Here is a 26933-nt window from a genome sequence, read left to right on the forward strand (position 1 = left end):
GCTTGGCTTTGGGTTTGTTTTTTGTTTTGTTTTTTTTTTTTGGAAGTTTATTCCAACACTATAACTAAAGTTAAGTGCAAAAGGAAAGTGGCAAACGGATAGAGTGTTCAGTAAATTGTATATACTTTTAGGTTATAGTACCGTAAACCTTAAAAATAATTAATGTTGCTTTTGATGAGAACAAGAAAATGAGATGAATTTGCTAGTGATGAATCTATAGATTTTTTTTTTTTTTGCCTCTGATAACACTTTGCTTGATGCTGGAAAAGTCGATGCCTATGTGTATTATAACCATTCTTAAGTAGAATTGTAGTGAGCAGACTTAAATGGCACCAGGGTAGAGACTACGTGACACAAATATGGAGCACTGTCAACTGTGCTGTGGGGCACTGTTCTGACAAGGACTAATTTATAAACCAGCTGAAGATTTTGCATTAAGCTTAGAGTCCCATGTTGTTTCAATACGTTTTTGATTTAATACTGGCTTCTCCAGTGGGCTATTTAGCAAATTGAAATCTGCTTCAATACATTTTTTTTGGAAAATCCATGGTCATCTTTAAATTGAGGAGAAAGTGTCTGCAACTAAAAAAGGACTTAAGTTTCAGTTATCGGGGGCAGTAAACTATATTTTTATAAAATGGCTAAATCTTTATGTGTTATGTTCCAAAGTAATTCTTCCTCCATGGGGATGTTTGGAATCAGATCACTTGTCCTACAGTTGATTGGAGGTAAAGACAAGGATGCACACTTTTCCAGAACAATGTAGTAAGGGCAGTGAACGGGTGCCCTGAGTGTCTGTCGGGTGGGCAGCTGACCCAGGCAGGCCAGGAGCTGGGGGAGACAGCAGCGTGGGGAGGTGGGGGATGTGGCCTTCCCAGTGGAGGGGGATCAAGGAGAGGCGCCCAGGTTAGGACCCGGTGAGAAGACCAGCCAATGTGAATTGTGAAGGTGTGGAAGGGTACAACCAGCCCCCCGGGCTGTCCATTAGCACGCTTCCGTTACAACCTTTGCGAAGGGAGCAAGGCTGTAGCAATGGTCTGCTGCTCCTAGAAATTCAACAAATGGGAAATTTACCTAACTGATCTCCTAGAGTTGGTCTAGCTGATGGATGGTTCCAAAATGTTCCGGTGGCTTCCAAAAGCTCAGGCTTGATAAGAGCTTTTCAGTTTGATGCAGCAGACCTTTTGTACGGCACCTACCATGTGCACCGGGTGAGGAGTGAACAATGCGGCCGTGGTCACGTGGGTGGAAGTCACAGAGAGTGAGAAAATGAGAAACAAGCCTCAGGTAGGACGGGTCATCTTCGCCTCCTTTGACCAGAGTAGAAAAAGGGTGAACGTACCGTTCTCCGTACATATCGCAACCCACGATCTTTTCTTTGGTTGATTTCAGCTCCCTCAGAGGCTCCTGATGTCTGGAGGAATGTGAAGTCAGTGCAGGGACATTGTGTCGTGACTTTATTCTGGAAGGTAAGACGCACAGATTCCACCAGACACGTTGGCTTGGCACTGTCCCTCCGTGGGACGCTGGCTGCCGGTGCAGGGCTCCAGCTGGCAGGGATCTTAACATGAGTCCAGCAGAACGTCTTACCCAGTGGGGGAATCCCCGCCCCACTGCTCTAAGTTTTGCAAGGCCCAGGGCACCGGTGTAAGTGGAAAAGCACATACCATATTTGAAAGATACGACTATTTACGTACAGTAACTTACATGTAGGAGTTAGGGGTCAAGCTAAAAAATACTTTACATGTATTTTGAAAAAAGTAAGCTAAAATCTATTTTGTCATTGTGCCTTGTCTATTAAGGCCTCCATGGCAACCTGGAAGTCCAGGCTTGTGCTTGAAACTCCCGGATTCCTCAGCTCGTGTTTTCTTATCAAACATGACCGTACCGGATGGTTTGGCCCCCAGCCACCGCCCACCTGGCTGTCCTTCCCACCTCCACACTGGCCATCTCTGCAGGGAGCCCAGGCACTCACACATGGGCACAGCCCCGCAGACAGCCTCTCTCTGCACCCATTCTCAGACCTGGGGGTGCTCACACCAGGGGCACCGGCACCAGCTGTTCTTGAGAGGGCAGGCTGGGGGGGACGGCCCCTGGCACCAGGCTTGGGACCTTGTGGGCAGGGAATTCTCTTCGACCTGGAGGATGGTCTAGAGGGAACCGCGTGCTCCGTGAATGGCTCAGGGCACAACTGCGCAGGGAAAGATGGCTGGAGGGGGAAGGGAGGCCAGGGGCCAGGCCCCTCCTGCCCGGGTCTGCTCGTGTCTTCTCCCCTCGGTGCCCTCTGAGTCCCTTCTTATCCAGGCTGAAGGAGCCCCTTCCTCTCCTGACTTGGTCATGCCTCTCTAGATACAACATGCTCTTGAGGAGCTCAAGTAATCCTGTTCTGTACTCCACTTCACTTACCGCGGAATGCCTGATTTCAAGCTTGCTTTGGACGGTTATTTTCTCTATTAAACTGTTTTTTAATTTGCTGGGGTGTGTGTGTGTGTGTGTGTGTGTGTGTGTGTGTGTGTGTGTGTGTAAAGCAGTTGGGGGCCAGGAAAGATGAAAAAGTAATGATGCAAACTCCTTTCAAAGAAAAACCCATTTTGAATTTTTTAACATTTATTTTTGAGAGAGTGGGGGAGGGGCAGAGAGCGGAAGACAGGATCCCAAGCAGGCCCCCGCTATGAGTGTAGACCCCAATGTGGGGCTCGAACTCAACAAGCTGTAAGATCATTGCCTGAGCTGAAATCAAGAGTCGGCCGCTTAACTGCCTGAGCCACCCAGGTGCCCCGAAAACCCATTTTGAAATGATTATCCGTATTTTCTCTCTCAGCCACTATCAAAATTGCAGGCCAATGGGAAGATTCTCTTCTATAATGTAGTTCTAGAAAATCTAGACAGACCATCCACCTTGAAGCTCCTCTCCATTCCTGCTCCGGCCAATGGCACAGAACTAACCCTCGACCAGTGTTCTTACCAAATCCACGTCACAGCTAACAACAGTGTGGGCACGTCCCCCGCTTCGGTCATCGCCGTGTCCGGAGACCCTGGAAACAGTGAGTTTCGTTTTGTTTTTATTCTGTGGCCCAGGTGATGTTATTAAGTAGCAACGGACACATTGGAAAGGCAGTAACCTGGCGGGACAAAAGAGCTAGCTCCTGAACACCATTAGTCTTTTTCTTTTGGTCCAGGCATGGCTGTGTGTTTCCCGGGACAGCCCTCCTCGGTGTGAGAGTTCAGCCACAGCTCAGGACATTGCTGCCCTGAGATTCTCCAAGAAATTCAGAGAATTATCTCACATTTGCTCAAGTAAATGCAACACCAATAAGCAGTCTTCGCTGAGAGCTGGGGTTGGGGTAAACGTGCTTTGTAGCTTATGAAATCACGGGTCGCATTTATCGTACTGTAAAATATTTGTCAGTCCTTGCCACCCAGAAAGAGCCCATTAGCATTGCCAGAGGTGAGAAGGAGAACTGACTGGCATCATCTTTCTGGAAGGCTTTGCTGAAGTAGAATGAAAGATGGCAAGTGGCTAATCCCTCAGCCTGTGAGAGACCAGACAAGGTAGAGGTGACCTTACATGGACAGTCAGTAGCCATATTAATTACCTTCTTGGGAGAGCTGTAAAAAGAGGTTGGATATACTACCCCCCTGCCAACACACGCACGCACAGGAACGCGTAGGAGACAACGCACGCTTGGGCAGAAAGTAGTCGACGTCGTGTACTCATTTGTGCACCTGTCGATCATGCTCTTCTTCAGGCTCTGCTGTGACACTTTCAGGTCCTGCTCATGGGGCTACAGCACGTTGTGTTATACCTGTTACTCAAGTTAGGCTTCAATTTAGGTTAAGTAGGCTCGATGAGAGAGAAGTGTTGCTTGGTTTTATTTTATTTATTTTTAAAGAACAATCCAGTGTGTCAAGTAAGAAAAAGAAATTAAGCTTGGGCACAGAAGAAAAACTAAGGAGTTACTTAACGTGACCTTTGCTTATCAAGAACTGCATTAGAGAAGGAAGTGAAAAGCTGTATTCTGTCTTCATTAGGACAAAGCAGGAAGAGTGGGCATTTCATTCACCCTGAGGGAGCTGATAGGTAAAAGAAGACGGCCTTGAATGAGGCCCGGTCCAAACAACACTAAGCACTGTAACCTGTTTGGGGGTCTTCTCTGTCTGTGGGTTCCTACCGAACCTTCCTTCCCTATGCCCTGCTCTCAGATCTCCATGCCTTCCCCCGTGAGGGTATCCAGTCTTCCTTAAGTGGCCCACATTCTTTTTTTTTTTTTCTTAATATTTATTTATATTTGAGGGAGAGAGAGGGAGAGTGAACATGTGAGTGGGGGAGGGGCAGGCTCCAGGCTCTGAGCTGTCAACACAGAGCCCCACACGGGGCTCAGACCCACGAGCTGTGGGATCATGACCTGAGCCGAAGTCAGACGCTCAACCTAGGTGCCCCCCAGTGGCTCACATTCTTAAATCACTTCAGTGGATAAAATCACCAATGTGCTATGAGGCCGACTGTTAAGGTTAAGCCAATTCATACTAGAGTGTGAATGACTGAGAAAAGATGCCCTTTCTCCTTCCCTCTATCTCCACTTCTTAAAACATATTTGCACCTTTCAAACAGCAGCTTGATAAGAGTTACAGTTCTAAGTTTGGGATGAAATTTTAGCCAGTGTGAATAAGAGTGAAAAATGTCAACTTTGATGCAAACGAGATTTATTTCTTTAATGGAAGAAGACAGGGAAGCCACATAGGTGGGGTATACAAAGGCCTTCATGGGGAACCCTTTATCTTATACCTAGAGCTACACATCCCTTTGGGTGTCCCCCACTGGATAATAACTAGAAAAATTAATAGCACTGTGCTTTCACACCAATGTTCAGGTGTAATTAGGATTGCCCAATAAAATACAGGATGCCCAGTTAAATTCAAATTGCAGGTGAACAATGAGTCAAGTTTTAGTAGAAGTCTATACCAAGCCATGTTTGCTCCTTTCAGAGCAAATACTGCTTTTCTGAGCAGCTGTCTACAGGCCCACTCCTGGTCTGGGTCTGTCTCACTTGACTGGCTGGGACCACTGCCCTGTCAACAGTGGCAGGCTGTGAGGTCAGCCTCGGGAACTAGGAGAAATTCTCATCCCTGAAGGTGCAGGGTGAGTCTGCTTGAAATCACTAGAACTGTCGTCCGTTGAGATCATATCGCTTTTTTCCAATTTAAACCTATCGTGGCTTATAAAGTATGTTGAGATTGGTCATGAGTAGTGTGCACGTCCCTGCATAGTCCAACTTAGTACGTATCTGAACTCTTTCCTTTGTTGTTCTCACTCAGTTTCTACCCCTAACATCACAGAAGTAATAATTCAGGAGCAGCCAGCATCATGTGGGGGGATTAAGGCGCATTATTTATCTGTTCAACAGATATTTTTTAAAAGCAGATCGAGGGGCGCCTGGGTGGCTCAGTCGGTTGAGCGTCCGACTTCAGCTCAGGTCACGATCTCGTGGTCCGTGCGTTCGAGCCCCGCATCAGGCTCTGGGCTGACAGCTCGGATCCTGGAGCCTGCTTCCGATTCTGTGTCTCCCTCTCTCTCTGCCCCTCCCCCGTTCATGCTGTGTCTCTCTCTGTCTCAAAAATAAATAAACGTTAAAAAAAATTTTTTTTTTTAAAGCAGATCAAGTACCAAGGGGTGCCTGGGTGGCTATGTCAATTAAGTGTCTGACTCTTGACTTCGGCTCAGGTCATAGTCTCACGGTTCATGAGTTCGAGCCCCATGTCAGGCTCTGCACCAACAGCACAGAGCCTGCTTGGGATTCTCTCCCTCTCTCTCTCTCTCTCTCTCTCTCCCTCTCCCTCTCCCTCTCCCTCTCTCCCTGCCCCTCCCCCTCTTGTGTGCTCTGCTTCTCTCTCTCTCTCTCAAAATAAATAAATAAATAAACTTTAAAGAAAAAAAAAAGGTAGATCAAGTGCCAAACATGGGGTCAGCCAGTTTTTCGAGTAAAGGGGAAGATAGGAAATATTTCAGGCTTCACAGATCTGCCTCTGTTCAATATCGTACAATCGTATGATCGTATGATCGGCCTCTGTTCAATATTCTGTATTCTTTGTTTTTGGCAGCTCTTTAAAAATCTTAAACCCCTTCTTAGCTCAAGGGTCATAAAACAAGCTTTGGAGGCTGGATTTGGCCTGATGGCAAGTCGTTCACTGACGCCTGTCTTGGGGCTGAAGTCTCGTTGGGTCTCAGAAGATTAGAACAGAGGTATCCTAAGGGCAGATGTAAATATTTGCTGGGAGGTGAGAGGCAGGAAATCACCTGTGAAAACATTACCCCATCCCCAAGCTTCTGTAGCCACTCAAGTGATGGGGCCCTTAACTGTCAGAGACAGTATGTGTTCAAGTTTATTTTCTTCTTCAAACACTTTTTCGAAAATGTACAATGAATTCCATCTGAAGCATGGCTGTATTTGTAATGTGCAGAAGAGGTTGAAGAAGAAAGAGTCAAGGGCACAGAGGACGGATTCTGTCTGTCTTGGAAACCCCAACCCGGAGACGTCACGGGCTACGTTGTGGAGTGGTGTGAACGTCCAGGGGACCCGCTCTGTGATGTCCAGTGGAGAAACCTAGGTCCCAATACCACAAGCACAGTTGTCAGCTCAGGTAAGGAGAGTCCTCCGTGTTACCATCTTGTTCCCTGCACCTTGCAGCAACTTCAACCAGGACCTCTGGACCATCTCATGGATACTTGGTGCTAAACTAATCGTTTTGAAATGACGACATCAGGCCCGGGGGCTAGGAGTTCACATTTTGCAGTGATGTGGTCTAAGATTTGGCCTGAAACATACTTTCACAGACACGCTCTGGACCTGAGGCTGGGATAGGTTTTCACGATTTTATAAATTTGTGCCTTGAAATCAGTTCTCTCAAATGAATGGCAAAGGGACATTATAACCCTCCCCGTCTAGAGAGGTGTATGGATTTGGGACACATTCAGGACATAGCGTTGTCGGAGTCAATCATCAACTCCTTCACTTTCGGTGGCAAATGTAGAATTTGATCTCTTACTTCCCACGTTGGAGTTGTAATTTCAGGAATGGCAGTTTAGTGGAGTCCCAGAAGCCTAGGTTTGCTGCTGGAGTAGAGGTATCAGTAGCGCCATCTGCTGGGCTTGAGGTAAAGATGTGGGGAATCGTCGACCTACAGAGGGTGACGGAGGCCAGGGAGGGCATTCAGTGAGGGAATGAGGCTGCCCTCGGCCTGGGCGGTGTCAGTGGCATGGCGGGTGCCGAAGGTGGATTGCAGAGGTGCGGGTGTGAGGGGAAAATGAGGAAGTGCAAGCAAAGCCTTCTAGTGCTCAGCTTGGTGGGGTGGGGGGTGGCGAGAGAAGACAAGTCGCTGCAGGGGACTTGGAGTCAGAAGAGACTTTAAAATGGTTTTCTGGGGACGCCTGGGTGGCCCAGTCGGTCGAGCTTCCGACTTCGGCTCAGGTCATGACCTCACGGCTCGTGGGTTCGAGCCCCGTGTCGGGCTCTGTGCTGACAGCTCCGAGCCTGGAGCCTGCTTCCGATTCTGTGTCTTCCCCTCTCTCTCTCTGCCCCTCCCCTGCTCACACTCTGTCAGTCTCTCTCTCTCAAAAACTAAACATTAAAAAGTAAAATAAAATGGTTTTCTGTGCGTGACTGAATTCTGCACCCACTTTCCTGCACGTGGACAAGATGGTGTTCGAGAGCCCTTGTCGGAGAGGACAGCGTAGAGGACAGCTCCCGCAGGCTTAGTTGGAGTCAGTGGACTCTAAGGCCAGCGGAAGCAGGGAAGACGGTGGAGATGAAGTGCAGAAATCCCGAGGAGGAAGGCATTTAGGAGACGCCAATTCATTTTTCATTTGTTCCTTTGCAGAAATAAAGAGAATGTCACTCTGTGTTATTGAAAACCTGTTGACCTTTCTTCTGTAGATGCTTTTAGACCAGGGGTTCGCTACAACTTCAGAATTTATGGAATTTCTACCGAAAGGATTCCTTATTTATTAGAGAAAAAAACAGGATACTCCCAGGAACTGGGTAAGTCTACAGCGCTTAATGTGTCCGTGGGCAGACTTGTTCAGAACAATCCAGAGATCCGAGCTGTGGGTTCAGGAATATTTCAACACTCTTCCTGATTTTCTGGTTTCCCATTTGTTCTGGTAATTGGATTTAAAAAATATTTTTAATCATAAACTATAAACCATTTTCATTAAAGACAGTGTATGGCAAAAGAAGACAAACTCATTGCTAATTTTGCCACCCCAGAAAACAAATATCCCGAGTTAATATTTGATGTATATCCAGGTATTTCTCTCCCTGTACAGATAAACATTTTTAAGTAAAAATGGGACTTCATCCAGTTTATAAAGTGCTTTTTTGACGCATGTCACTAAGTATTATTAACTATATAATTGCAAATAATTGTTTGCATATGTCAAATCGCCTGTCGCCGGACATTGAGGATTACAAGTTTTTCAACTATAAACTATGAAACGCATCTTCAAGTGATTTCTCTCTGCAGTGCTCAGTCTCTTTTATCCTTAGCCCAACCTCTTATGCCCCGAGTCACCATCATTCTAGTGAAATCTTTGTCCATATCCACAATAATGGTTTTTAAATGAGGTCTTAGAATACTTGAATCAAGGCGTGAATTTACATAGTTTCTCATTTCTTTTACAATTTTTTTTTTTAAATTTTTTTTTAAATATATTTTTTTCAACGTTTATTTATTTTTGGGACAGAGAGAGACAGAGCATGAACGGGGGAGGGGCAGAGAGAGAGGGAGACACAGAATCGGAAACAGGCTCCAGGCTCTGAGCCATCAGCCAGAGCCCGACGCGGGGCTCGAACTCACGGACCGCGAGATCGTGACCTGGCTGAAGTCGGACGCTTAACCGACTGCGCCACCCAGGCGCCCCTCTTTTACAATTTTTAAGACTTTTGACACATGCCGTGAAATCATCCTCGGAAATTTTCCTGTGGTTCCACCAGCCATGGAAGGCAATTTCGATCCCACTGAGATCTGGGCCCTTTGGGACCTCTCCTCCCTTGCACCGATCAGGTCACCTCTTCCCACCCCTTCATGGGTGGGAGAGGGCTGAGACTGGCAGGGTGTGCGCGCACGTGCGTGTGAAACAGGCTCAGGAAACCTCCAGAACAAACACTCCTGGGTTGCATCAGTGACGCGGAGCTTGGTGCTGTCACAACCCGGGAGCTAGAGTCCCGCCAAAACCCCCTTCAGTCCGTCCTCTGGCAGGGTCTTCCGTCAAGCACTGTTTAGAATCCAAGAGCACAATGAAGTCTAAAGGCCTTCATTCTCCTTTTTGCTGCGCGACCTTGCGCAAGCTGTTGAGTCTCTCCGGCCGTCCTTGTCTTCATCTGTGAAAGGCAAGGCTTGGACAGGAAGATGGGTCCCCTCCTTCCCAGGCCTCACAAACTGTGTCAGGGCATAAATCCCCCCGAGAAGTGGAGAAAACTCCCGAACGAGGCATGTAAGTGCCTACAGGCTCTGGGGTTGGCTGTGGCCCTACTTTTAGTTCACGTGAGCCCTCTGAGAAGATTTCCGAGTGATGACTCTTCTTACCCCAACTTCCTTTCCTAGTGCCTTCAGACAACCCTCAAGTGCTCATGAGTAACCTGACCTCCTACTCCTTTACTCTGAGCTGGAAGGACTATGCCGCCGAGTCCCAGCCCGGTTTTGTACAAGGGTACTCCCTCTATCTGAAGTCCAAGGCTGCGCGGTGCCTCCCGGGATCTGAAAAGGCAGTCCTCTCAGGTGACGCGTGTGTTTGTTGGTTGGTTTACTCTTTCAAGACTTCACTCTTCAAAACCGCCAGCGAGGCGGCCATGTCTGAGCCCGGCCACACTGAATCCTGTTCTCGCATGCTTTTTGATCCAGAGCGTTCTTCAGCAAACTAGTGGGCCAGACGGCAGGGGGTCAGTGTTTTGACTTACTTAAAACAGAGTGCCCGGTATTTTGGGAAGCATTTGAAATACCATCAGCTGCTTAGGAAAACCTGCCGGTCACGAAGCTTCCTCGCTAAGCCCTTTTTCTTTTTTTCCCTTTGACTTTGTTAAAGGTTATTACAATGTATTTTTAAGTCTCTCTCCAGCTCTTACTGTCTCTCCCACACTGGTGTGCTCTCTCTGGATCACCAGCTTTTCTTGCCATGTTTTCAAGATTTCAGCCATGACCCAGAGTGATGAAATGATGATTTAATATTTGATTGGTGTAGGATGTTGACGGTGCTGAGTCAACAAGACGATTATTGGTGCCCAACCCTGTCATAAGATCTCTCTCACGCTTTTTTTTTTCTTGAAAAAAATTTGTTTTTTCTTTTAAATTACAGATGATTCAATATGTTGCAAATACAAAATTGACAACCCCAAACAGAAGACATTTGTCGTGGAAAACCTGCAGCCGGCGTCTTTCTATGAGTTTTTCCTCACTCCATACACCAGTGTCGGCGAGGGCCCCCAGGGCGCTTTCACAAAGGTCACAACTCCAGATGAATACTGTGAGTTGTCGAGATCAGGACTTTTTAAACCTTTCTTCTCTCTCTTTCTCTTTCTCTGGATGGGATTCTGTGTCACACACACACACAAAATGTCACACAGAATCCAACTACGTTAAACAGACAAGAGTCTGACCGACTTACGGCCTGGAACCTTCCTCTGGCCTGTCTGTCGCAGTGGTCCCTGAGCCACTCGGGCCCAAAATGACTTGAACTCAGTCCCAAAATGGCTGGAAAATCACAGATGGCAGTTTCCTGTCAACTTCAGAAGGGCCCCCGGGGCCCCAGGCCCACTGTCTAGAGGAGGGCGGGTGGTTTTCTCAGCAGAGCTGCCCTCGGCAGCCGGCTCCCTGGCTGGTTTCCCTCAGTGGCAAACCAGCCGCTTCCTGACTTTGCCTTTCTGGGGGCAGTTGAGAGAGATGGGGTGGGGTCTGCTGGGATCAGGCAGGTTCCTTCATGAACCTGCTGTTTGCCGATTGGTGGGGGAAAAATGAGATAAAGAGATCCACTTTTCAAAATGCATTTGGCTTGAAAGGAGGAGAAAGAAGAGGACAGGGAGAAGGGCAGCAGGAACCAGTTAATGGTAAATCAGATTCTGGTGGTAAACACTGACCTCCAATAAACAGGAAGGTGGGGGTCGGGGTGCAGGGGGAGGAAGATACTGATGGAGAAGAAGAGGAAAAGCAAGCATCAAATTGTGTATCATGGAAGGTCCCCACTGGAAGGGACCTTTGCAGACACTCCTCTCTGGGAAACAGGCTGAAAAGTCTGCCTCAAGTTACCAGCGATCCTAGGTCCTCGGTGCAGGGTCCCTTTGCTGGTGGCGGAGCCGTAGGGACGTGGTGGCCACAGCAGGTAGAGCTGCTGACCAGGGTGAGGACATCTGTGTCTATGCCGGCAGATCGGGGCACTCAGGGCTGCTCACTTGTCAGCTGCAACGTGGCCCCAGGTTTCCAAGTTGAAGGTCAGAACTCTCAGATGTCAGTCAAGGATTTATATTATTTGAGCACTCTTAACTGTTTTAGGGTAAAGTCAAAAAATTTTAATTTATATTCAGGCTGTTGTTATTCCAGCTTTGGTATTTTATTTAGCTGGTAAAGGGTGTGTGTGTGTGTGTGTGTGTGTGTACACATACATCATAATACAAATAACTGTCTTTACCTCAAGTATATTTTCTAGATTTCATTTATCTCCCTTATTCATGATAAACCTCCTTAGCCTCGGCTGTGACTCTTTATTGGCTTATTGACTAGTGTTAAAAAGGAAAATAAAGTGCGTAATTAGAGCAATGAGAATGACATTCTGCAGTTACAAAAATAATACGGGCGAATGTCACAACTGCCATGCCGAGTGACAGAAGCCAGCCCTGACCCTTGCTGTAAGAGTCCGCTACAGAAGGAGGCAAGTGCCATGTGTGTTATTAGAAGGCAAGATGGTGGTTACCTTGGGAGGGGACGATGATTGGATGGGGACACCAGGGGGGCTTTCTGGGGAGCTGATGTTCCTTTTCTTGCTCTGGGTACTGGCCACGTGTGTTAGCACTTGTGAAAATGCATTGAGCTGTGCTCTTATGAGCACTTTTCTGAATGCATATAATGCATTTCATCATGCATTTTGCTAAAAAAGTTTAGCAAAACCAGTCTGAAACTTGGAAACTACCATGGCTAGGTCCCCGGGCTTCTTAAGTAAGTTAGAAGTCTATAACTTAACCGAATCTTAAAACCAGTTATAGTAGTCCAAAGTACTGAGTTGAGAGCAAAGTATTCTTTAGTGGAGTCAGGAAGAGAGTTTCTTCCCCCTTTCTGCCATCAGGTTTAACTTCAGGCCAGTTGGTGAGGTGTTTGCTCCGGCATCGTCTTACCTCTCCGTGTGTCCTTTTCTTCAGACCCTGTGCTGCCTCATAGCACTGGGCTGGGCATCTACCCAGGCCCGTCCTCCCTTACAAAATGCCAACATTTCCCACCATATCCCCAGCCCCAAATCAAACCTCATTCCTTCCAGGACAGCCAGGTGTGGGGGCTGGGGAGGGGGGGGGGGGGGGGGGGGGGGGGGGGGCAGGGAAGCAGATATGTTGAACAGAAATATACGTACATGTGTACGTGTGAATGACCGTTAGCCCACCAACCCCCCTCCCTGTGCAATTTGCATCTGCAAAAGACGGTGTTTACTGGCCCAGTGGAATTATTATTTGTTGGGCTTGCAGGCAGTGGGAACAGAAAAGATGGGTATTTAAGAAAATGACCTACCTGAGGAATCAAAATGGATAATTATTCCAGGTTAAGACACATTCAGGTCATTTTGTCTGAGACTGACTAAAAGTGGGGGGTGCATTAGTTCATTTCTGAAGTGTAACAGAAACCCTCAAAATCTCCGTGGCATACAAAAACGAGTATTTCTGTTCATGCTCTTGGCTTAACTGATCTCAGCGGGGCTGTGCCAGGCTGGACTCCAGGCTTCCGTCAGGTTTGGGTTGGTTCCATGGCTTCACTCTGGGGCTCAGGCTAAAAGGGCAGCGGTTGTGAGAGACAGATCCTTCTCCTGGTGGATCACAGGGGCCTAGAGGGCAAGGCAGGCTGTGCGTGTGCACTTAAAGCAGCTGCTCGTGTTACAGCTACTACCAGCCCATTGGCCAAACCTAGTCACGTGGCTGAGCCCCAAGTCAGGACACAGGAAAGTATGCTCACTGTGAAGCTTTGGCAAGGGTGGGGGGGGTAATAATTCTGCTATGGGGGCGGTGGGGGGGGTGAAGAATTGGGAGTAGTGATCCGGTCTCATAGAGGAGGGACCAAGTCCAAGTCAAGGTGTTGACGGCGAACAGTCCCTGTGTTGGTTGGGAGGTGGAACCCCCCACCCCATCAGCCAGAATTCAGATCGAATCTTGCATAACTAGACCTTTGAGGATTAATAACTATGTAAAATTACTCTCAAACTTACCTTTGTTCCTTTGAGGAGGGAAAAGTACTCAGGAAAATTTTCTCTGTTTTCTTCTCCAGCCCATATACTGATACGTATCATACTCCCCATGATTTTCTCCATTTTGCTCATCATGATCTTATGCTACTTGAAAAGTCAATGGTAAGTGCGTGGGGAAGATTTTATCTAAGAAGAAAGAGAAATATCTAGAAAAGAGTTTAATAAGATAGAAATCACACGGAATAAAATGAGAGAAGGTGCTACAAAGGTGAAGGACAGAGACTTCGATGAAAATGTGAAAATTCTATTAACATTTTTGCTTTTCAGGTCGAGACATAAGGAAAACAATAGCCGTTTGAAAAGATTGCAAAGCCTGTTCAGTAACACTAGTTAAGATTATGGTATTTCATGTAGTGTGTGCTTGGCAGTATTCTAAGTGATTCTGAGTACTTTGCCTCCGGCTCATTTAATCCTCTCCGCGCCACTTGTAAGTAAGAGCCTTATCTCTGTTGAATGGATGAGAAGATGTAAACATAGCGGAGTTAAATAGCCTGGCCAAGGTCCCACAGTCAGTGATAGAGCGAGGGTGAGCACCCAGGAAGCTGACTGCAGACTTCTCTAAACTATTCACTATATTGCAAAATTCAGTCTAATTTTCACTGTTTTCTAGGATGAAGGAGAAGTGTTACCCTGACATTCCAGATCCTTACAAGAGCAGCGTTCTGTCATTAATAAAATCCAAGGTAAATGCTGGGAGATTGTACGTATACCACGTATCTGTTAAAGACTAATCGAAGGTTAGGGCTGTGATAGTACTTTTCTAGACTTCCTTAGAAGACATAACAGCGACGGCCACCTCATCTCCCAGGGCTGTGAAATGGGTGAATGGAGCCTTGAGATTTCTTCCATCGGGGGAAATCCTTTGGTTTGCAACAGCACCTGCAGTTAACTTGTGACTAGGACAACACACACACAAAACCTGAAGCCCTGAGTGCGTTTCGCATATACTTTATATACTCTGACACACACACACACACACTATTTGCATTTCTTTTGTTTGTTCCAGGAGAACCCCCGCCTAACAATAATGAATGTCAAGGACTGTATTCCAGATGCTATTGAAGTCATAAACAAGCAGGAAGGCACTAGGAAGTCACTGACAGAAACTGAACCCACCAAGCCCACCTACCTTTACCTCCTCCCAACAGAGAAGAGCCACTCCGGGCCTGGCCCCTGCATCTGTTTTGAGAACTTTACCTATAATCAGGCGGCTTCTGACTCCGTTTCTTGTGGCCACGTCCCAGTAACCCCTAAAGCCCAGCCAAGTCAGCTCGGACTGTTGACATCATCTGAAAATGGACCGAAGGCACTAGGAAAAAACTACGTCAACTCCCTGGGAGAAATACCAGCTGGAGAAACTAATTTGAATTATGTGTCCCAGTTGGCCTCACCCGTGTGTGGAGACAAGTCCAGTCTCCCCACAAATCCACCAGAGCCAGCACTGTGTTCAGAGTACAAAACGCAAATGGCCATTCCCATGGGTCTGACCTCTCCTCCCTCGATTACCCTCTTAGATGAAGGTGAGCACGACCACTAATCAGTATGTACCCGTCGCATGCCTTTCTGCTACACAGACACGAACAGGCTCGGCGGCACCATTCTGTCACCAGATGCCTCGGTACGTAAACCCACCGAGCGGTCACTGAGCGGTCACAGGGGGCATGTGAGACCACTATGGTCCAGCTTGGTTTGAGAGGTCAGGAGCTATGGAACTTAGCACTCCTCCTTGGAGCAGGCTTGCCGTAGACATGGCAGGCTCCTGGGGACAGGCTCCCTTGCTGGTGTGCTCCAGGCCCACCTTTCGAACAGCAGGCCTGGAACCTGACATAGAGATAGACCCCAGACCCTCAGTACTGGACACGGGGACTGTGGTCCCACAAGTTCAGTTTTTAGTGAGGAAATTTTCCATTAAGCTTTACCCACATGTTCAGTATCTTTAGGGTAAAGGAACTAGATTTAAGGTTTTAATAAAGGCCACAGAAGATTCGATACTAGAGCATGAAGTGTCAATGTTATTCCGGGTGTGTTTAATGAAAAAAATCACAGACGTTTGAGGGTAAAACAGATTTTAGACTTGCCTTGAAGCAATGATAATGTGTAGTTCACCGATGCAGTAAAATGAACTCTTCTGGGGGCACAGACCTTAGAAAGGTAGACACGTGAATGATCAGGAAGATCCCAACTGCCTTTCCACTGAGCTTATTGCATGCGAGGCAAGAGCGGGACTGGCAGGGACTCTTAACTTACTGTCAGGATAACAGCACTCCTACTTGGTAGACATCAGTCTTTGACCGTGATTTTTGACAACTACCTCCGAATAGAAACGAGAATATGTTATTAATTCCATTCACATTTTCTGGTTCCTCTTTTTTTCAAGAACTATACAGAAATGACCTGTTCTCATTTGGCACCCTTTGGTCTTTGCAATGGTCTGGGTCAAGAAAATACCCTCACTGTCTTCATTTATATTCCTGTTATGCTAACATAATGAATAAAGTGCACCCCCATCATTGGGCATGGTTTAGACATAATTGTAAAAAGCTCTATACAGGGTGGGGAAATTCTGTATTCGCTCAGCAGCGGCTTTGTCTCCTTGAACCAGTATGTACAAGGCACCGGGGGCATAGCGGGCATTCCACATGTGCCCGGTCCTTTCTCTGCCTTCTGCCCATCGGCGCTTTACATTTATTTACCATGTTTTAAGCAAGCATGTTTAGGAACTCCTCGCTTGCTGTGCCGGAAGCGACAGCACCTCCGCCTCTGGTACCGAACGCCCTGCACTGTGTCATCGGCACCACACAGCCAAGACTGAGAGCAAAAGACGCACACCTCCAAGTAAGGTGACTGCCAACTGGCCGAAATATACCAGCACAAGCAGGGCTTCTGTTCAGGCTTTTCAACCTTTTCCTTACACAGAACTGAACCTTTTGCTGGAAAACTGGGCATGTATTCCTAACACTGTAAAAATGAGTATCTTGAGTAATCTAACAGCTTTGAGAAGACTTTGGGGGCCAGTATTATCACTTAGACTCCTTGCTCCTTTCTCATGCAACTATAAAAGAAATGGCAATGGCAGTGAAGACAGATTTGTAACTAGTGTCTTTCATATGGATTTTCTTTTAAAAATCCACAAGACCTTGAAGTCATTTTTGTTGCAAAAAAGCCTTAATTAAAATATTTCGCAGCTGCATTTTGTGTGTTCTCTACCTCAATGAAATGAAAATCTAACAGTAAGTATAGCCAGTAAGTCACCTCATGAGCTCACTAAAAATGTAAATTTGGGGATAACACTCCAAACCTCATCAGAATCTCCATGGCTTGAGACCTGAAATATGTGTGTCATCAGCTCCCTTCCAAGCATTTGGATGCACACTCAACCTTGAGAACCATAAAGCAAAATACCAACAGGAAATGTGGGGCTACATAACTTAATGCTTACAATATCACTATGACTGCAGTTTTGGCTGTATTCTCCCATGTCCGTAACACCAAACGCGGTCATATTTAAAGCGTTTGTCAATACTACGTGGCGTCTTAACAGCATTGCTTTAAGCAATGTTCTTCAGAAACTTTGAAATTTGTATTCATGTGTCAGAATTATTAGGATGAAAAAAATACTCCTGGAGAATTTCAAATGACAGAAAAGTATAGTAAGTTTAACAAACCCTTGTGTATATCATCAGCCCCACAGCCACTAACCCACGGCTGTTTCAGTCCATCCGTACCCTTACCCGCCCTCCCTCCTGATATTTGGAAGCGAATCGTATGATTTCATCTGCAAATATGTGCGTTCCTCTAGATAAGCTCTACTTTTCCTAACATAACCGCAAATACCTTTAAAAAGAACTGTACCTAAGGCCTAATTAGTAACACTTCCTTAGAAATAACCGGGTATTTTGGTGGGCAGCACTGGTGTTAATGATCTATAAATACCACATCAAACTGGAGAGCAGTCCTCAGCTGCCTGCAGGGGACCGTGACGGTTCAGGCTGGGTGCAGGGACGCTGCCACGCCAAACCACGGACTTGCGACCAAAGGTGCTTGCTCCCAGTCTAACACTTGACTCCCGCTGATTCTAACGAAACCGATTCCCCGCTAGAATGTGTATTTACTGAGAAGATCAAGTTGAATTAGACAACATCTAGTATTTCTTGTAAGAGCTCCATGGAAAGAAAACTGGCTTTCATCGCAAAGAATTTACAAAACATATTAAGCATTTTGCATAAAGAACCTTTAAAAACCCTTGAAGAGATACAAGAGAAAATGCCTTCAGAATGAGCAGTTAAAAGATATACAGTAACTAAATATATTCAATTTAAAGCACCAAGCAAAGGCAGTTGACTTGATCCTCTAAGATAAGCATTAAAGAAACAAGCTTTAGTATTTTTTTTTTTTAATCAACGCAAAAGTACTTGCTATGGTCTGAATGATTGTCCTCCAAATTCCCATGTTGAAATCCTAACCCCCAAAGATAACGGTATTAGGAGATGGGGCCTTTGGAAGGTGATTAGGTCACAAGGCTGGAGCCCTCAAGTCCTCGGGATGAGTGTGCTTATGAGACCCGGGAGGGCTCCCTATTCCTTGTGCCACATCGGGACACAACGAGAATTCTGGGGCCTAGGAGACGGCCCTCCCTCGACCATGCTAGCACTCTGGCCTCAGCCGTCCAGCCTCCAGAACCAGAGAAATAGATTTCTGTTGTTTGTAAGCTACCCAATCTGTGGTGATTATAGTCGCCCAAATGGACTAAGACAGTATTTTATTTTTGAGTATTTTTATATACCAAAGAGTCTTCTTTTTAAATGAAATAAACTTTCTAAAGTTTAGGTCTACAAAGATCAGCTGTATGATGATTATTAAGTATGCTTTTTTAAAGTTTATTTTGGGGCCCAAAACATGCACATACAGAAGGCAATGGGAAAATGATACACAGAAATATGCCCAAGAACCAAGTTATCCAAACAATCTGTTTCTGTAAGCGAGACTATCGTACCACACATAGTCAACTATAACCTAGCTTTGACCTGGCTTCGTCGTTGAATTTTACTCTCCAGCCTTGGTAATTTCCCTTGTGGTATTTTCTTTCGCCACTAGGTGGCTATATGATACCCTATCTGATGAGGACAAGTTTCTGCAGGAGAAATCAAATACCTTCCCACAAAAAGTCATCATCATACATACCATCATCACTTATATTGTATATTTCCTCAAAAAATTTAGAACGGTTTTAAAGACAGATCCAGTTTTTCAAACCCTTTACAATGAAGTAAAAAAAACCCAAAAAAACAAAAAAAAAACCAAGCTATAAAGTATTTGCTTAGATTATGAAGAATGTTTTCTTAGGTATTTTAAAACATTTGGAGTAGGCCACTGATGTGTTAATGGAACTAGACTCTTATCTGTAGTACCTAAAAGTCATTTTTACCGGGCGTCACACGTTATCAGCCATAGTGGCACTAATTCAAATCAACACAATTCAATCCACTGATTGTTTTAAAATTTCAAATAGAACAACACAGGTTTTAAGAATTTTAAGTACATTTTATTAACAATGTATCCCTTTGATAAGATTATGCTTCAGGAGGCTTTTAATGCCCTTGACATAAACTGTACACATTATACAAAAACAAGAAAACCACACGCGCGCGCGCGCACACACACACACACACACACACACAATCAAGGTGAGCAAAACCATTTGGGGACAAACCTTCTTTAAATTATACACAACTCAATGAAATATTCTTACGGAAAATATATAAATACTTTTTCTTTCTATGTTACAGTTGTACAATATAAATCAGATTTCAAAGTCTGTTCAGTGACCTACAAACACCAGAACCTCCAAATATGTAGCAGCTTATTACTAAATAAAAAAAGAATATCGTGTGGTTAGGGAGCATTAAGTCCGAGATTTTATTCACAATCCCTTACCACTTTTCAAAACTAATCTACACCATTTGTTTTACAACGCAGCTTCAGGGTTTCTGCCAGGCCAGTAATGGAACATTTTTCAACTATTATCTACGAACAATTTTTATCTCCCCGCCTCTGCCCCAACGCTTTGTATATTTGTGCTAAATCAACCAACTTAGTGACAAAATTATAACGTATACTTTTTGGCATAAATTATATTCTTCAAATTAAATATTTTATAAAAAGAATCAAATAAGATGTGCAATTAATGCGTGTTGTGGCATAGCTATCCACCTACATTACAAAAATACTCCAAAGGGGGGTGGGGAATCCACATTCTGTGTGAGTCATATAAACCTACTATGAATGAACTCTACTCTGGAAACCTGGAACTAAAAGAAAGAAAGAATGTTCCTAGAAAGATTCTCACAGATTTCAACGTTGTCTGATAGACACTGCTATCCATTTCACTAGTAGGCTTTTATAAGGAAACTCTCACTGTAGTGATACTCTGGAAATGAAGCTGGTAATAATGGATTTCCTGAATGGGGAGACAAGGGAGACCTTCCCCAACTTACATTTTGGAAAACCTGAAATGTTCTTTCATCCCATCAGTTCTTCTCCCAAAACTCTCTCAGTTAGTTCTACCTTCTCTTTTTTCCCATGTGTATTGGATTGTTGATCTGAGACAACACTGGAAGCATAAAACAAAAGGGGGAAAACCTTCCTTCCAAAGGACTTTTCCCAACGTGGTTTACAAAGCTAATCTCACACAAAGTTAGCACCTCACTCTTACCATGCAAAAACGACTGTGGTTGTAATCTGGACAATTTGATGGGTTTTTATTGCTCAATGATCTGTGCTTTAATGTGGGGATAAAAGGCATCTTCTGAATGGAATGAAAAAACAATTTATATAAAGAGCAGTAGACAAATCAGAATAAGCACTGACGCCTCACTGTCGAACGCTTTACCACCGTGATGTGCCCTGAAGAACTCAGCTTTAATTACCTCAAGCCCTGGGTAAAAGAGCTGAAGACTATTAAAGCTACTATTTCAAAAGAACTTGTACACATGATGTTAGAATAACTGGCATAATGATGTATATCGATACCTCCAGAGAGCCTCTATTTTAATGTCACTGTCTTACAGAACGTACTTATGCTACTAATCTTTATTAGAAAATTTTTTATTAGGGAGACATTTCCCCCCTTCAAATCTACCTAGGCATAAATAGGAAATAAAAGTATAAGAAATCTTAGACCATATTTAATTATCAATACTAATTTCTAATTTCCTTATCATGTATCAGTATTTACTTTAGTATGTGAAGCTGAAATCTGTTCTTGAAAAAAAATTTCAATTAGAAATAACAATTCACTTTATAATTAGATATTCACAGCTTACAACAAGCACAACTGCCCAAATTCCTCCCAATTATTCAATAATTACCAATAGTACAAATTTATATGGACTAAGATTAATTCTAAAATCTCAAAAAACTACAGTATTGACATTATTTTGGTACTTTATAGTCTGGTAGTTATCTATTATTTATAGATGATTTTCTCAATTATTTCTATTACCACTGACACCATTCCTAATCTTTTCTGCTATAATTTAAAATTTTTAAATACTAAGTTAATCACTTGGCACTGCATGTGAGCATTTTGCATTATTAAAGTCTTTTATACAAATGAGTACTTGAAAACATATTAGACCCATCAGTGAAACATGGATAAACCAAATAGCACTATACATTTAAGTACAGACTTTTTTTTTCCCTTAGATTACTGATAACCACAAAACTCTGTCTCCCCAAACTAAGTGCTATAGGCAATTACTATAATGCATACATAGTCTTTCAAAGTAAAAGTCAAAAAACAACAAGAACAACAACAAAAACTGTTAGGCTAATAGTAACAAAGACTTCATTCCAGGATGGATGAGTGAAATGAGGTCCAGGATGGGGACAGGCGTGTGTGTGTGTGTGTGTCTGTGTGTGTGTGTGTGTTAAGAAAGAATTACTATTAATTTTTGAGGGATTAAACCACAGATTTTATATTCTATATTAACTGAGGTAGTGTTTAAAATGAATGTCTAAAATATGTCAACCCCATCATGAATGAATAAGATTACTAAATTACCTCCTTTGGAGTTTTTAACCACTATTTGGTCTAATATCTCTGACATTTGGTTTCTGGAAGGCAGTTCAATCGTCCAAGACCAAAGACCAAGGTGACAGGCAACCAACGTTCTTAAAAGTACTGTTAACATTTAAATAAACACTTGGGTTCAGTGATAAATTAAAGTGAAAAACAATATTTTATTGTCACTTGGTTTTATGAGAGCAAATCCGAAGAACCACTTCTGAACACCAGCAGCAGCCTGCAGCCCTTCTCTGCTGTGACGGTGACGCTGCTGCACGGTGCACGCGAGAACGCACCGGACGAAGCGCGGTCAAGAGGCGTTATGAAGTGAGATGAAGTGCTTCATCCCGGATGGAACTTTCAGTGCCAGTAAATTAAAAAAACAGAAACAAAACAAAACGAAACAAAAAACACAGTATCTCTGTGAGTTACGTTTCCTAGTTCACAGGGTTCTTTACAGAGATCTCAAAGAACAAGCCCGTTATAAAAACAATCTGTAATATGGGAAAATATTCATCAAGGTACTGTGTGGCAAAGCTGATGTGTAACTGTAAAAATGGTATAAACAAATGAATTAAAAAAGGGTCCTAATCAGTCCAGCTGGATTTTTTTTTCTATTATATATAGACCTCAAAAAAGATAATCCTTTCATTTACAAGCATTCTAATGGTGATGGCCATGCTATTTTTATATACAAATTTGCATATATGTTTAATTCCTGTAAAGATTTCCAAACATCTTTAAACATATACAAATTAAACACACAGATAAACAAAACCTTGCCCTCATCAACTTAACAGCTTCACAAATGTGATAAAGGCAATTGTGTTGATAAACTCACCTATCACCGCATTTAGTTTGTGCAAAACAAGAACACTGATATAAAAAAATTAAATTACCGCTGCTTTAAAATTTGGTACTTAAGGCTTTTCACTACAATTTTTAATCATAATTAAAGTTGCATTAATGATTTTTTTTAAAGGAAATATGGCTCTTCTTTTCCCACGGAATGTGTAAATCGGAGGCAAACATCTCTTCCTCAGGAAATCCCAAGTGTCAAGTTACTGCTTTCTTTTGCTTTAGGTCTCATTTAATAGTGCTCGCTCTGGTTCCTGTTTCAAATGGTGATATGGGAAGTTGATGCAAATGACAAGTCCACTGAAAACATGTGCAATTCTACAAATGGGAAATACTGAATTGTAAAATGATGTTTCGATACGAATCAAGAACTGTAGTGAAAAACCTTAATTGGTTCGGATAGCCTATAACAACACACTGCAACAAAAGTGAAGAGACAGAAAACAAACAAACTGTGATGCAAGTCTAGTAACATCAAAATAACTTATACAAGTTCTGGGTTGTTGAGGCTCTTCTTTTGCTTTGAGGTTACAAACCTCTGAAGTAGTGTTACAAACATTAGGAAAGATGCGGAAGGGCCAAAGTTCCCGCCCTAATACCAGCAGTTCTCGCACACCCCACTGTGGTAACGGGGAGCAGCCTCAGAGACACCGATTCCTGGTTTCCACGAATTAGTTAACAAACAAGGCATCTTTAGATTTACCCTAAAAAAAGAATTCAGAAATAACTGTGTGAAGGGCGCTTCTGCATATCCTATTATTGTTCCACTGTGGTTACGCTCTTAAAAGGAAAAAGTAGAAAACCTACGTAGGTATTCAGTGCTTGGCTCTTGCATATAATGGTAACTAAAATTCCTAAAAGTGTGGTAATGAACAGCGAACCCCCAGAGGGCTCAACAGGGACAAGAGGAAGTTGTTCCGGTTGGGGAAGTCCGCAGTTCCAACTGTGCGTGTACCAGTGATCGCTGGAACAGAAGCTACTCCTGTCTTTGCCGCCCGGTCAGCATTTTCTGAGGCTTTTTGTTAGGAACTCGGCAAGTCTGAGTATATATGGCGTCCATCTATGCACGCGATGAGCACCGAGGTCAGGACTCAGCAGCTGTGTCCACTGCAGGTGGCTTTGGTGGTGCTGCCAGCACAGCCTCTGCTTCTTCATGCATCTAGGAGAGAAGTGGTGACTTGCTGGCGTTTCAACAGATACAATCTGTCCTTTAACTTATCCAAACACAGAATTATTCTCGAAAGGTAAACTTCCTAAGTACGAGTGCTACTTACTTGTAAGAACTGTACATCTTGAAATAATTCTTGTATGAACCTCCGACACGGAAGTCTAAATGTGCAGTGTGAGAGCAAATGAGAAACCTCAGAATAAAGGCAGATGTCATCAAATGTTTGAGGATACTTCTCCTTAATTCTAAAACCGAAGAAAAGATGATGGTGGGATAAAAACTGTAAAAACAACTTACCTATTTTTCCACCAAAATATCACTTTTGAAGTGTTTTTCCTCTAGACATTGATTCGATGGCATATTGGCCTAAGAATATAAAATATTAAATATCCCTAGCTCACACTTAAACTAGACATTTTAAGTTTGGGGTTACCAGAAATACTCTTTTTCACTAGCATGAGAAATTGCAAAATTTATTTATCCACCTAGGATGACTTAACCATTTTCAAAATTAAATTTTTAAATAGAAATAAGTTTTTGGTTAAGTGTCCGACTCTTGATCTCAGCTCAGGGCGTGACCTCAGGGTAGTGAGTTCAAGGCCTATGTTGGGCTCCAAGTCCAACTTAAAAAAAAATAGAAAAAAAAATAGAAGTTTTAAAAGTTAGTTTGAAGTTATTAATATCCTTAACTGGGCTATCTCCTTTTATCTCCCACCTTCTAACAGTGGCTTTTAACTCAGAATCAGGGGTGGGGTATGTGGGGTAATACACAGGCTAAAGACCCACTACTGCTAGAGAGTGTGTGGCCGGAAAGTCTGCAGTACGACCTCTGTGTTACTGTTTTGTTTTTTTTTAATTTTTGAGAGACAGAGTGAGACAAAGTGAGAGTGGGGGAGGGGCAGAGAGAGAGAGGGAGACACAGGATGGGAAGCAGGCTCCAGGCTCGGAGCTGTCAGCACAGAGCCCGACGTGGGGCTCGAACTCACAGACCGTGAGATCATGACCTGAGCCGAAGTCGGACGCTCAACTGACTGAGCCACCCAGGCGCCTCTGTGTTACTGTTTTTTTAAAGGCCCACAGGAGACTCTGCACTGTGTTTCTTCTGAGGACCACTGCTTTTTAACAGTGCAGATCGAAGATGGTAATGGTTCAATGTAACTTTTCTTTTATCATGCTGCTCTGCTTTAGAAAAACAATAAAAATTCTGCAACTTGTACTACGAGAAAGAGGAAAAATAGGGGGGAAGAATTAAACCAAGAAAATATCACTTGTTTTTGTATAGGTCCACTTATCTTAAATTGTTCAGTCTCACGATTCCCACCCTTTCTTAAAAATTATTCAAGACCCCAAAAAGCTTATTTTTGTGTGGGTTACAGTCACTGTTAATTACCATATTAGAAATTAAAATTGAGATTTCAAAATATACATTAATTCTTTTAAAAAATAAGCCCATTACCTGTTAACATAAACACGTACATCTAATAAAAAGTATTTTCCAAAACTAAAAAGTGAGAAGAGTGGTATTGTTTTACATTTTTACAGATCTCTTCAAGTCCGGCTTAACAGAAGATAGATTCACATACCTACTTCTGCATTCCATTTGTTACTGTAATACATTATTTTGTTTGAAGTACACGAAAGAAATCTAGCCTCACACAGATATACCATGCAGAACTATGGATGTAAGCTAATTAGTCTAACTTTTGAAGTGTTTCAAGGATCTTTTTTACCCTAAAGAGCAGAACAGAGAATACTCATGGTTTACTTACGTTAAAAGCCCAGTTTCATGACATTTAGTTGAAACTGAACTACTCAAATTAATGACTAATCTCAGAACTTCTTTGCGAAGGAGTATGCGGCACATTGGTGTATCATCTGGAATTGTTTTAACACCTGAAAAGGCGATTAAAATATTTTATCTTTATCACAATAGAAAATGATTACAACTCATGAAATTTGTTCTTAAACTAAAGATCTAAGACAGAGATAAACTGCGCATAATCTACTGATCGTTCTGGAAATAAAATTCTAATGCAAGAAGCCAACTAAAAGGACACACCTCAGCAGCTGATACAGGTGACTAAATACAGGTACTGATAAGTACACCTGACTAAAACAGGCTTGCCACAATTTTAAGATAACATCAATTAACATTATTTATCAACAACAACCACAAAACTAAGTATAGTTTTACTAACAATGTTTGGATTTGAATCTGAAACTTACCTAACAACAATTCTGTGCTTTTGGTGCTGCTGGCTGAGCCTTCTTGAGACACTCCATCACTGCATCCAGAAATCCCTGAAAACTTAGAAGGAACCACTTCTAAGGGATTATGGATAGTCTGCTCACACCAATCAGAATATGGAATGTCTTGAAGGTCTGAAGAAAAAATGAATTATTGCAATTAAAGTATCATTATAATGGCTTAATTCCTATGCTTGCATTATATACCAGAGAGGAGATGATTCCTTTTAATTTCTTTCCAATTTGCAACATTTTCCATAATGATCTTGGAAATAAATTCAGACTGTTCAGACAGTGAAATTGGTTAAATTCTGAAGATTTTATACATAAATTTTCCTAAATTACAAAAATAACATAAAACTATGTGATTAAAGAATTCAAATAAAGACATATATAGAATAAAACACGAAGGTACCTTATCTACTCCCTCACCCATGACTCCCACCCCCAAACTAAATGCCTCCCTAAAGGGAAATATGGTTAAAAAGTTTGACATATATGTATCTTTAAGATCTTTTGCTATTTTAAATTTCTTTTTCTTATTCTTTGGGTGTGGTAAGATTATACTATACTATTATTCTATGACTTCCTTTCTCCCCATTTAATAATTACCAATGTAAGAATCATACTTCCCTGGGCTTATCATCAGTTCATTCCTTAGAATTAAACTTACTACCCTTCCCATGCATTGCTAAGGTACTCCTAGATGGGATTTTGAAGTCAACCAAACATCTCAGTGTTTCTAAGATGACATTAATTTTTTTATTTAAAATTTTCCTGAGCACTTAAAGTGATTAGGGCAAATGGAAATCAGGAAGTCTTTGGCTATCCTTTTAGGGAGTAACACGGGTCAACCTATAAAATCATACAACCTTCGTACTATAAGACATACTGGAAATTAATTAAGGCTCTCATCTCATGAAAGAAAAGAAATTCAGAGAAAGGAGACACACACTTAGCCAGAAGGTAAGAGCTCTTGACAGATGGTCCAGTAGTCTTTTACCAAAGCACATTGTCACAGTACAGAAAAAAAGCCCTATTTTTAAAGCCCAGGAAACCAAACCAATGTCAATCTCCCCCTATGTTTTTTTTTCCACAAAACAGATATC

At 43.1% G+C, this 26933-nt stretch overlaps 2 protein-coding genes across 10 annotated transcripts in view; one reads left to right on the top strand and one right to left on the bottom strand.

Annotated features, from left to right (window-relative positions):
- Positions 1-16676, top strand: part of OSMR (oncostatin M receptor) — a 52901-nt gene extending 36225 nt beyond the window's left edge. For all 3 annotated transcript variants that reach the window (XM_040495824.1, XM_040495810.1, XM_040495817.1), the window contains exons 10-18: positions 1393-1469; positions 2822-3044; positions 6460-6639; positions 7932-8036; positions 9601-9774; positions 10349-10516; positions 13507-13588; positions 14097-14169; positions 14493-16676. In XM_040495824.1, the coding sequence (XP_040351758.1) occupies positions 1393-1469; positions 2822-3044; positions 6460-6639; positions 7932-8036; positions 9601-9774; positions 10349-10516; positions 13507-13588; positions 14097-14169; positions 14493-15023 (1613 nt within the window). In that variant the 3' untranslated portion in view covers positions 15024-16676. The remainder of the gene's footprint in view (positions 1-1392; positions 1470-2821; positions 3045-6459; positions 6640-7931; positions 8037-9600; positions 9775-10348; positions 10517-13506; positions 13589-14096; positions 14170-14492) is intronic.
- Positions 16677-18961: 2285 nt separating this feature from the next.
- RICTOR (RPTOR independent companion of MTOR complex 2) overlaps positions 18962-26933 on the bottom strand; it is a 123239-nt gene continuing 115267 nt past the window's right edge. For all 7 annotated transcript variants that reach the window (XM_040495800.1, XM_040495764.1, XM_040495770.1 and 4 more), the window contains 4 exons: positions 25804-25959; positions 25347-25470; positions 23684-23822; positions 18962-23568 (listed from right to left, as the gene is read on the bottom strand). In XM_040495800.1, the coding sequence (XP_040351734.1) occupies positions 23494-23568; positions 23684-23822; positions 25347-25470; positions 25804-25959 (494 nt within the window). In that variant the 3' untranslated portion in view covers positions 18962-23493. The remainder of the gene's footprint in view (positions 23569-23683; positions 23823-25346; positions 25471-25803; positions 25960-26933) is intronic.

This window comes from Herpailurus yagouaroundi, unplaced genomic scaffold (genome assembly GCF_014898765.1).
Source record: "Herpailurus yagouaroundi ecotype Mexico unplaced genomic scaffold, PumYag 29, whole genome shotgun sequence".
Classification (NCBI taxonomy): Eukaryota; Metazoa; Chordata; class Mammalia; order Carnivora; family Felidae; genus Herpailurus; species Herpailurus yagouaroundi.